The 9,901-nt window shown below is 54.4% G+C and overlaps 5 protein-coding genes across 5 annotated transcripts in view; 1 reads left to right on the forward strand and 4 right to left on the reverse strand.

Annotated features, from left to right (window-relative positions):
• Positions 1 to 130: 130 nt before the first annotated feature.
• On the reverse strand, positions 131 to 2,417 carry CTHT_0043050 (putative manganese transporter protein; the record flags this gene model as incomplete). Its single annotated transcript, XM_006694642.1, has 6 exons — positions 131 to 182; positions 263 to 527; positions 654 to 917; positions 1,069 to 1,570; positions 1,637 to 1,875; positions 1,979 to 2,417. The coding sequence occupies 6 exons, from the start codon at positions 2,415 to 2,417 to the stop codon at positions 131 to 133; spliced, it is 1,761 nt and encodes a 586-aa protein (XP_006694705.1).
• Positions 2,418 to 3,172: 755 nt separating this feature from the next.
• CTHT_0043060 (methylene-fatty-acyl-phospholipid synthase-like protein) lies at positions 3,173 to 4,028 on the reverse strand (the record flags this gene model as incomplete). The annotated part of the gene is made up of 4 exons (XM_006694643.1): positions 3,173 to 3,687; positions 3,745 to 3,761; positions 3,826 to 3,865; positions 3,953 to 4,028. The coding sequence occupies 4 exons, from the start codon at positions 4,026 to 4,028 to the stop codon at positions 3,173 to 3,175; spliced, it is 648 nt and encodes a 215-aa protein (XP_006694706.1).
• A 1,095-nt stretch (positions 4,029 to 5,123) lies between these two features.
• CTHT_0043070 (uncharacterized protein) lies at positions 5,124 to 7,106 on the forward strand (the record flags this gene model as incomplete). Its single annotated transcript, XM_006694644.1, has 3 exons — positions 5,124 to 6,244; positions 6,297 to 6,603; positions 6,696 to 7,106. 3 exons carry the CDS (start codon positions 5,124 to 5,126, stop codon positions 7,104 to 7,106), a joined length of 1,839 nt encoding a protein of 612 aa, XP_006694707.1.
• A 101-nt stretch (positions 7,107 to 7,207) lies between these two features.
• Positions 7,208 to 8,071, reverse strand: CTHT_0043080 (putative FMN binding protein; the record flags this gene model as incomplete). Its single annotated transcript, XM_006694645.1, has 2 exons — positions 7,208 to 7,935; positions 8,005 to 8,071. The coding sequence occupies 2 exons, from the start codon at positions 8,069 to 8,071 to the stop codon at positions 7,208 to 7,210; spliced, it is 795 nt and encodes a 264-aa protein (XP_006694708.1).
• Positions 8,072 to 9,580: 1,509 nt separating this feature from the next.
• CTHT_0043090 (uncharacterized protein) overlaps positions 9,581 to 9,901 on the reverse strand; it is a gene marked incomplete at both ends in the record, with an annotated part of 1,267 nt that continues 946 nt past the window's right edge. The window contains one exon of the mRNA XM_006694646.1: positions 9,581 to 9,865. Coding sequence (XP_006694709.1) covers positions 9,581 to 9,865 — 285 coding nt within the window. The remainder of the gene's footprint in view (positions 9,866 to 9,901) is intronic.

A 9,901-nucleotide genomic window follows, 5' to 3' on the forward strand; every position in this document is an offset into this window, starting at 1 on the left:
TCCGGTCGTCTGTGCTATCTTGGAGGGCAAAAAGGGACGAATCTATGTCCACAGGGAACCACAACATCGAGTATCATGAAGCTATTACCCCCTATCCCTCTTCAACATTCTCATCTCTACCTAAGTAATCTTAATCCCCTTCAATCACTTCTTCTCCCCCTCTCCCCCTCTCTCCCCTCCCCCTTTTCCCATTAGCACCAAATTAGCCACATTTAACCCCGTCACCGCCAACCAAACCCCCAGCCCACAAGCAACCACCCACCAGCTATTCGCCATCGTCACGCCCTCTGTCCTCATCATCCTCCGTTCCCCCAACAACCACCTCCTAACCCGTTCCCATGCCCTCTCCCTCTCCCCCTTTACTCTCTCGCCATCCTCCTCTTCTCTGTGTCCACGACGGTGCCCAGGCGCAGTCATAACCCCCTTCCTCCCCGTCAACCACACCAGCACCCCTCCAACCACCGGCAACGCCACACTCAACGCAACCTGACTCCCCTCCAACGCCGCGCTCACCCCCTTTCTGCCCACTGCGGAAGCAACCACGATGCTAGGCACCAGACTTATGCATCTAATCACTAATCTTCTTACCCATACCCCTCCTCTTGTACCTCGAAAACGACCACAACAAGTAAGAAGTGAGGAAGGCAGCGAACCCTCAATGAGAATCTGCCCCGCCAGAGTACAAACAATACCCGCGGAGGCACCGGACAGGAGAAGGGACAAGGCAAAGAGGGTGCCGGCTAAAGGGGAGAGGGATGTGGTCAGGAGGGTGTGGATTGTGAAGAGGTCCGCAGGGGGACTGTCGGAAGGGAGGGGGTAGAGGCTCGCGCCGGCGACGATCAAGATAGAGGCGTTGACGAAGAGGGCTAGGGTTGTGAGAGAGAGGGTGAGGGTTAGGGTTGAGTTGCGGAGGGAGTCTATATACGTACGTAAGAAGAGGGGGTTAGCAGGTATGTAGGTACGCCACACACTCGGCTGAGACTGGTATGGTATAGGAAGGCCCGTGGAGAGAGGGAAATGGAGCGAGGATGATTTGGGGGATGGGAGGGAGGGAGGGAGGGAACTTACGTCTTATAGCCGCTAATGAAGGCCTGTACTCTTCCTTTCTCCCGGCGACCCCATCTCTCTCGTCCCTCGCGACATCACTGATACTCAGTCTCCTCGCCATCGCCCTCTTCTCCCACTCCAAAACCTTTCCCTGCACGATCCCACTCCCGAGGTACAAACTATGCGGCATGACCGTGGCGCCCAGTATCCCGCACGCCTGATACAGCGCTGTCCTCTCCAGCAGCACCCCTGACGGCACAAACCCCTTCAACACGTCCCCGACATCAACCCCGCGTATCATGGAGAGTTGCACACAGAAGCAGACGATTACGGCTAGAACGAGGAGCATGACGATGTACTCGAAGGCTTGTAGCGCTCTGGAGGGTCGGCCGGTGCTGGTGCCAGTGGTGGTGGGGCTGTAGAGGAGCAGGATGAGCAGGACTTCCAGGATGGAGAGGGCGCAGCCGGCTACGAGAGGGATGGACGGGATCAATAGGTTCAACGCGATTGCGAAGCCGATGACCTGCGTCCCATTAGTCATCCCCCTCCCTTTCCCCCAACGACTAGTAAACGTAGGGAGCAAACATACCTCAGCAACATCCGTCGCTACCACCGCCCCCTCCGCAACTATATAAACCCCCCAGCCCACCCACCGCGGCAAATACCTCCTACTCGCCTCCGCCAGACTCAATCCACTCACCGTCCCCAGCTTAGCGGCCAGCACCTGCAAAAACACGGCACAGAAGTTCGCCAGCAGCACCACAAACAGGAGGGAAAACCGGTAGGACGCGCCGGCAGCGATCGCGGTGGCGTAATTACCTGGGTCGACTACGGGGGAGGAAAGAGAGTCAATCAATCAGGGCTCCAGTCGAAGGAGAGAAGAGAAGAGGGGAGAGGGGGTGAGGCGGGCAGGAAGCAGGGTAGTACGTACTGTAGGCGACGGAGACCATGAATCCCGGGCCGATGAAACGAGCAAAGGATATCAAAGCATCTTTGATCTTCCTTACAAGGGTGTTTTCGTTTCTGTGGCGGGGTGATGTGTCTCCGTCATTGCCGGGGCAAGGAGGTTGAGGATGGTGAGTATGGCGAGTATGGTCACGGAGTCCGCTCAGTCTCGGGTTTGGATTTGGGGCTTCGGCCTGGAGCATTCGTTCCTCCATCATGCAGAGGGCGATGGCAGTCTCTTCTATTGCGGTTGTGCTTGCGTCCGTGCTGTCTTGCTTGGTCCGGTCGTTTCGTGTGTTGTTCGTGTTATTCTCCGGCCCGGCTGGCTGTTGCAATCCATATCGGCTCGAATGCTCCTCTGACGCCGTCGCTCGGAGGGTATTGTCTGAATGAAGGGGTTTTGCATCTGAAGTTTGTGAAGCCATCTTGTAGTTGGTTGGAAGCTTGTCGACCTACCTCCTCTAAAAGTTGGAGCTTCGACGCCAGATATGGATTGTATTTCCAAGAACCTTGGCCTTTAGAGACATACCTACCTACTTCTAGGTAGCATCGTCATATCGAACCCTATAGGTAAAAAGAGCTGAGGTAAGTGCAGATGAACGCAACAATTCCCGCTCTAAGAGACAAGGTAGGTAGGTACCTAGTGGTCTCGACTGGAGAGATCCCTGCTCCCTATTGGAAGGAGCTCCAACTTTTTCAAGACAAACCTCGAATGGCGAGTTTAATCAGAGGTTGACAATACCGAACTGATTTGTTTGGCTTTGTTTACACAGTTACTAGTATTTACCTAGATAGTTTGAACTTAGGTAATATTCTAGCACACCTGCCTCCATATCTCACAATCCACGCATAATTCCAATCTATCGTCGTTGAGTTGAGTGGTTGGTGTTGGGCCAGTTGATGGCCACGACATGCGGCCTTGGGCCTGTCCATGCCGGGTGCCTTCTGCACCACAACTACCGGCGTTGAGGGGAGTTTTTCAGTTGGCCGACCTTGAATGATGCTGATCTACACACCGCCGGGCCGTGGCCGGCCTGAGGGGTCTGTTGCCCTCGGCCTGCTCTTTGAGGGTATCCCTGGACGCTTCATGTCCCCTTGCTCCATGGGTCTAGATACCCGACCCCGGTTATTCGGCCATTGCCCGCCTCCCGTAATATACACGTCCATCCCAGGCGCTTCCTTAAAGCTCCTTCTTGCTCTCCTTCCCCTCTTTCCTCTCCTTGTCGCGCTTAGCATAAATCGCTGCCGTAAAACTATCCTCGAACCGAATCGCGACCAAATATACGACCAACACATGCAACGTCAGCACAATGCCAGCCGGCTTCCCATACAACAACGCTGTCCCCAAAAAGTTCATGGTCGACCCATAGTACATGGGTGCATTCATCAGGTTGAACGGGAACCCCGTCACGATGTCATCCAGCAAGATGCCGAAGTAGTCGCCCAGGAATGTACCTGTGATGCCCAGCTGGTAGGTCGAAGACAAGACGAGAATGTTGCCCACGGCCAGCAGGGCGTACGCCGCGTACTGCACGTGCGGCGCCTCCAGAGCCGGATGTGTCGGCTGGTCGCGCAGGGCGCGCTCGTACAGGAAGTCCCGGACGAGGCCGAGCGAGAAGATGGTCGCCGCGAGGAAGTAGCATGCTCGCTGGGCGTTACCACCGAAGGCGCGAGTTAGGAAGTGCGTGCGGTATTCTGGGAAAGTTAGTGAGGGGTTAGGTTGGTGAGAGCGGGGGGAGGGGGAAGGGCTACCTTTGCGGGCGACGATGCTGGCGTGTGTTAGCTGTTGGATGCTGGATTCGAATCTAATGGGGGATATATTAGGGGACTTACTTCCAGAAGGTAGGGTTGAAGGCGATGCTGGCGGCGGAGACTAGGTGAGTTAGCTAGCTTGGGCCTAGGGAGCGCCGAGGTAGGTTTGCCTTATAGAGGCAGCGTCGCAATTAGGTCAATGACTTACTCAGGAAGCTGCGCTGCCTGTAGTCGACATAGTCGAGCAGGTCAGTGGCCAGCTCGGTAACAGTGGCGAGCGACATTTTGGCAGGTCTAGGACAAGAGGTGGTCTGGACAGATGGGATGAACAGGAGCTGAAGTCGCACAAAGTTTGGAGCAAAAGTTCAGCGGCAACAAAGGAACCCGAAGACGACGGCAGTGGTTGACGTGCCAAGCCTTGGCGGAGCTTCCCCGACCAACGGCGTTGCGGGGTCGGGGGTATCTTACGTTACGGGTAAGAATGGTTTCTTTCCCCTTAGGGTTTCAGAACTTTCCATTGCTTCTTGAGCTCAGAGTGTGAAAGAGAGTTAATATCAGACACAATTGATTGTAAAATTCTCAAGTTTTGTTTTTTTTTTTTACTCGAGTTACCCTAATCACAACTTCTCTTCAAGACTCAAATTTCAAAGGACAGCTCCTTGACTCCCCCACGCTGAAAGTTACAGCTCCACCCAGATTTTTGTTGGGCCAAGGGCCCCTTGCTTGCAGCTTGCATGTGAAAGTGAGTGAGTGAGAACAGGTGTCCTTTTGCAGAGAGTTGCGAGCTGGGATCAAAAAAAAAACACGAGCAGATGTTGAGTTGTCTAAAATAGAGTGTCTACAGTGGCTGTTAAGTCAACTGAGTTGAGGCACCAACTGCTGGTGTCTCGTGTCTCTGAGCCCAGCTTCTCCAAGCACAACCCTTTCATCAAAACATATTGGCTGCCCCACTCTGTTTAGCTTGAGGGTACAGGGTTAGGGTGTACTTAGCTTGACGGTATGGTCTTTATTTTTGGGCAGTGTTGACTGATAGATCACATATCATACCTTCATAATCATAGAACAAAATGGTTAGCCACCTGTGAAGTCTTTTCAAAATCAAAAACGCTATGATATTTGCGTCTGTAAGACCTTTTCATCAACCCACGGTACATTCTCAAATGTACCTCAGCCCTGTGAGGTCATAGCTCCGGGCCACCAAGCTCCGCGCCGTCGCATCTCAAACGCCAACATGACAGCTTACGACCACCTCTTCTTAGCTTCCTCTCTCACCCCTTTTTATACCTTCCAGTCTCCTTCTTAACCTCTCTTTCTTTCCCCTACTAATCCCCCAAAGCTAGCTGCGCTAGCCCCCCACCCTTTTTTCCCCCCCTTTTACAATGCTGCCTCCTCAAGTGTCCAAACCGTCCCCCTCAGGGTCCTCCCCCTCCCCTCAAAGTAAAGTAGAAATCATCAACCCTGACACGACCAAAGACCAAAAAACCTTCGAGCATGAGCTCCAATCTCTCGCCGCTAAAGCCAAATCAGACACCCCGCTCAATTGGCTGCGTGCCCAAGCCCTCATCTACGCCCGCAGCGCGACTTTGCTTGCCCTGCTGGCCCTGGCATCAACCCTCAGCCAGCTCGCCCTCTCACCGGTGTATGGATCTCTGCCCTCGGCAAGGTACCATAGACATGTGTTGTTGAGCGGCATGTTTGTCGGGTGGGCGGGGAATTTGGGGCTTGAGGCGGGACTGGAAAAACTGGGGATGAAGAGGATGCAGTGTTTGTTACCGCTCGTGATAGCGTATATGCCCGTTGTTCAACACCTCCTGGGGGGGTACAGCACTCTGCTAGGGGCAGCCTGGGGTCCGGTGGTAACAGAAGTAATCACATTTTTGCCGGTGGTCGTGCTGTCGGTGGCATGCTGCGCGACGTGGCTTGATCAGGCTGATTTAGGGTTTGTGCCGTTGCCCGGCTGGGTGGTCGATGCGCTGCCGGGGATTGGGGCGTATGCTTTTTTCAGGGGTATGGAATGGCTCCTAGGTCCAGCTCTGGAGTCGGTTATTGGGAGTGGGAGGTTCGGCGGGGTGGTGAGCAGCCGCGTGGGAATGGAGCTGGTATTATCAGGAGTCTATGCCGCCGTTGCACCATCCAGCCTCCTCCTCTGGGCGCTCCCCGCGCTGCTGCACACCGCATTCTGGAACACACATCTCCCCACGAGCTCGGCGCTGGCGAGGGTGAATGGGGAGTTGGCGAAGGAAGGGTTCGTGGTGCTCGACAGGAGGGAGTCTGTCACGGGGTACGTGTCGGTAATTGATAACCTGAACGAGGGGTATCGCGTCATGAGGTGTGATCATAGCCTGCTGGGAGGGGAATGGACCAAGTTTATCGGGGTCGGGCCGTTGAAGGGGAATCAAGTGGCTGAGCCGGTGTATGCTGTGTTTGCCATGCTGGAAGCGGTGAGGTTGGTCGAGGTGGAGAGGCCTGTTCCTGACAATGAGGCGAAGGCGTTGGTAATGTAAGTGTCGTTTTACGACTTCATTGATGGGAAGTGTTACTAACGTTGACAGCGGCTTGGGCATCGGCACCACGCCCGCTACGCTTGTCGCCCATGGCATCAACACCACCGTCGTCGAGATCGACCCCGTTGTGCACGACTTCGCAGAAAAGTACTTCCAGCTCCCGCCCAATCACACTGCCGTGATTGAAGACGCAGTGTCCTACACCTCACGACTGGCAGCCGACGAAAACGGTCAACGCTTCGACTACATCGTCCACGACGTCTTCACTGGCGGCGCCGAGCCCATTGCCCTGTTCACTCTGGAATTTCTCCAGAACCTGCACAAGCTGCTTAAACCTGGAGGCGTCATTGCCATTGTAGGCCCCATTTCTCTCCCGGCTCCCCCCCTCCCCCCCACTTCTTAAACAGACAGGAACGGAATGATACTAACAGATACTCACACACCCAGAACTACGCCGGCGACCTCGCCCTACCGCCCCCCCGCATCGTCGTCCGCACCATCAAGACCGTCTTCCCCTCGTGCCGCATCTTCCGCGAGCACGAGCGCAATGCAACCGAGTTTGCGGAGACGGGACGCGACTTTACCAACATGATCATGTTCTGCACGAAGCAGGCTGATCGGGCGATTAGCTTCAGGCCGCCGACCGAGAGGGACATGCTCAACAGCCCGTCGAGGCAAATGTTTCTGTATCCGCGGCATGAAGTTGGCGAGGGGGATCTGGGGGAGGCTGAACAGGGGGAGGGCATTCTGAGGAGGAATGAGACTGAGGCGATTGCCAAGTGGCATGGGATGAGTGCGGCGGGACATTGGAGTATCATGCGGGTGGTTTTGCCGGCTAGGGTGTGGGAATTGTGGTGATGCCACTTCTTGCGTAATTCGGGTATATCGTGTATATCCTTCTTCAACTAACGTCTACATCCTGAACTAAGTGGTTTGTTCATTTCCCCTCAACCATGTTTTTACTCCTTCATCGCCTCCTTGGCTAACTCCTCCCTCCCTCTATTCCCCTCTTTCCTCCATTCTTCCAAATACGCCGGCACCTCCGCAACTCGATTATAACCCGCAGGCACCGGTTCCCCATACATCGTCCAAACCGGCACAACCCCCGCCCACACCCTTCCTGTCACCTCCTCGCTCTCTAAATCTCCCCTATCATCATGACACCCCCCACTTCTAACCTTCCCGCTCCCGCTCACAATCTTCACCCTCACCACCGCCGTGCTAGCCATCTCCCCCTTATTAGGCGGCACCCGCGTGTTCTCCCATCTCCCCGGGACAACCCCATCCGTAATCAGCTGCATCGCGTACAGTTTTTCTTCGACGTCCGTGACCAGCGTCGCGTAGCCGAAGACGGTGGCGCTGCGGTAGTTGTAGCTATGCGCATTTGGCGTCAGTGCCAACACAATCCCGTCCACATGTGCCGTCGACACCGTCACCGGGAAGCCTTTGCTCTCGGGGGAATTGCTGGCCTCTCGAACGAGGTTGACGAGACGAGACGAGACATATGCGTGCAGGTAGAGGTCAAGCACTTCGCCGAGGTCGGCAGAGGGGTTGGTGAAGGAGCCGAGGCGGCCGATCATGGGGAGGGAGGAAGGGAAGGGGACGTCGGAGTTGGGGTCGACAAAGGAGATATGCAGAAGGGGTGAGGTGTTGAAGATGGAGTGGATTGTGCTAAGGGAGTAGTCAGCTATAAACGGGGGTTAGTTGGGGAGGGTTGAGTAAAGGGAACAGGAGGGGGGGATAAGGACGCAGGTACCGCGGTCTTTGTAGCGCTTGACTGTGTTGTAGGGGTGTTTGGGATACTGGAGGTTGCGGAGGGGCATTTTCACTCCTTGACAAGACACTGATGTGGTTTGAAAGATTTTTTAAGTAGCTTGTTTTTTGGGGAAAAAAAAACAAAAAAAATTCCCGATAAGCTGTGAAGAGATTGAAGAGAATAGACACAAAATGCCTTCAAATAGATCGTGTTCTAAAACACACACTTATATATAAATATATATATATCTCTGAGACAAGGTGAGTCAATCTCACAAAAAAGCTTTCAACCTGACGTCTTAACTCAATCCCCTATTTAACCCCTCATCGATGCTTTCCCCCTCCCACTCCCCTCGTCTCAAGTCCAATTCAAACGGCTAGGCCCGGCTCGGCATACCGAGGGTGCCCCCAGATGACCCCACAACTCCGGTTCGGCACGCCCTTCCGATGATCAGGAGTTACGATCTGAAGAGAGCATCAGGGGATAGTGAGCAAGGCGAGATGACGCCATCTGTACTTCCATACCGTTGGATGGACCCCACATGATGATACGGGCCCGGAGGGATTGCAACGGTAGGTGTCTAGTTGGGGGACCCCACATTGGGAGTGAGATCGTGAGATCTCCATGGGCTGGTTGTCAGGGTCTTGGAGCGTCATATAGCAGCCATAGCGAAGTCAAAAGAGCAAGAGTATAATGTGTTTGTTGAAGCATTATTACTGGGAAAATCAATCTTGGATGGGTGTGTCTTGTAGTCTGTGCTGGAGTCCATGCTTGAAATCATTCTTGTCATCATTGAAATCAAAGCTGACTGTGGTAACTCGCGAGTTGACAGCGGGGTACTGAAGTCGTATTTTAGAAGGAGATATAGCATAGGTAGGTAGCTAAGTAAGCAGGTATGCTTGTTAGACAGCTGACGACATCTGTGCTCAAACTCTGGCCCTTCCAACTAAAATTCTCACTCACGTACCACACAATAAAACGTAGTATTAATTCCCTGTCTCTCCCTAACAAAGTACCTGGCTAGCTAACAGGATACTAGGGTATCTATCTCATCGACTCATCATCCTTGTTCCTCCTAACTGCCTTTCTTAACGCATACCGTATTCCTGCGCAAAGTACTTACTGTCTTCCTTTCCTTCCTTATCGAGCTCGATCTCTGCAAACCAACCAAGCTAGTAAAGTCAGACCAGAATAGTCAGCCAACAACCGCAAACTCAGCAACAATAATCTGACAGAAACGACAATAACTAAAACATAAAAAAAAGTATAAAATCCGCCTGGTCAGCCTTCCCTTCTCCCGTCCAAGCAAACGGATGCTACCTCGACACGACACCGCTACTGCCGTGGCACGTCCCGTCCTACCGCCTGCCACGCAAGCTCATCCCCCTTCTCTCTCTCTCTCTCTCTCTCGCGCGCGCGCGCGCGCGCTCTCTCTCTTTCTCGCCAACGGACCGATCGCTTCGTTATCCGACGCTGCCGATGTGGTAATTAACCTGTCCTGGTTTCATCATTGTATAACCATGTCCTTATAAGGGGCCTTCATATCTGTTCTGTTCCCCGGTCCAATCAAGTCCATTTAGGCGCTAGTCGTAGCCGGAGCAGGAGCAGCAGCAGCAGCAGCCTCCTCCTTCTTTTCCTCAGCAGCTGGAGCAGGCGTTGCGGCAGTGGCAGCAGAGACCTCAGTCACGGCCGGGGCAGCAGGAGCCGGAGCAGGGGTAGCCTCAACCGGAGCAGGGGCCGCAGCCGGGGCCGGAGCGGCAGGGGCCTCAGTAGGAGCAGCGGCCGGAGCAGCCGGGGCCGGAGCGACAGGGGCCTCAACAGGAGCAGCGGCCGGAGCAGTTGGGGTCGGAGCGACAGGGGCCTCAACAGGAGCAGCGGCCGGAGCAGTTGGGGTTGG

This window comes from Thermochaetoides thermophila, assembly GCF_000221225.1.
Source record: "Thermochaetoides thermophila DSM 1495 unplaced genomic scaffold scf7180000011818, whole genome shotgun sequence".
NCBI classification, from domain to species: Eukaryota; Fungi; Ascomycota; class Sordariomycetes; order Sordariales; family Chaetomiaceae; genus Thermochaetoides; species Thermochaetoides thermophila.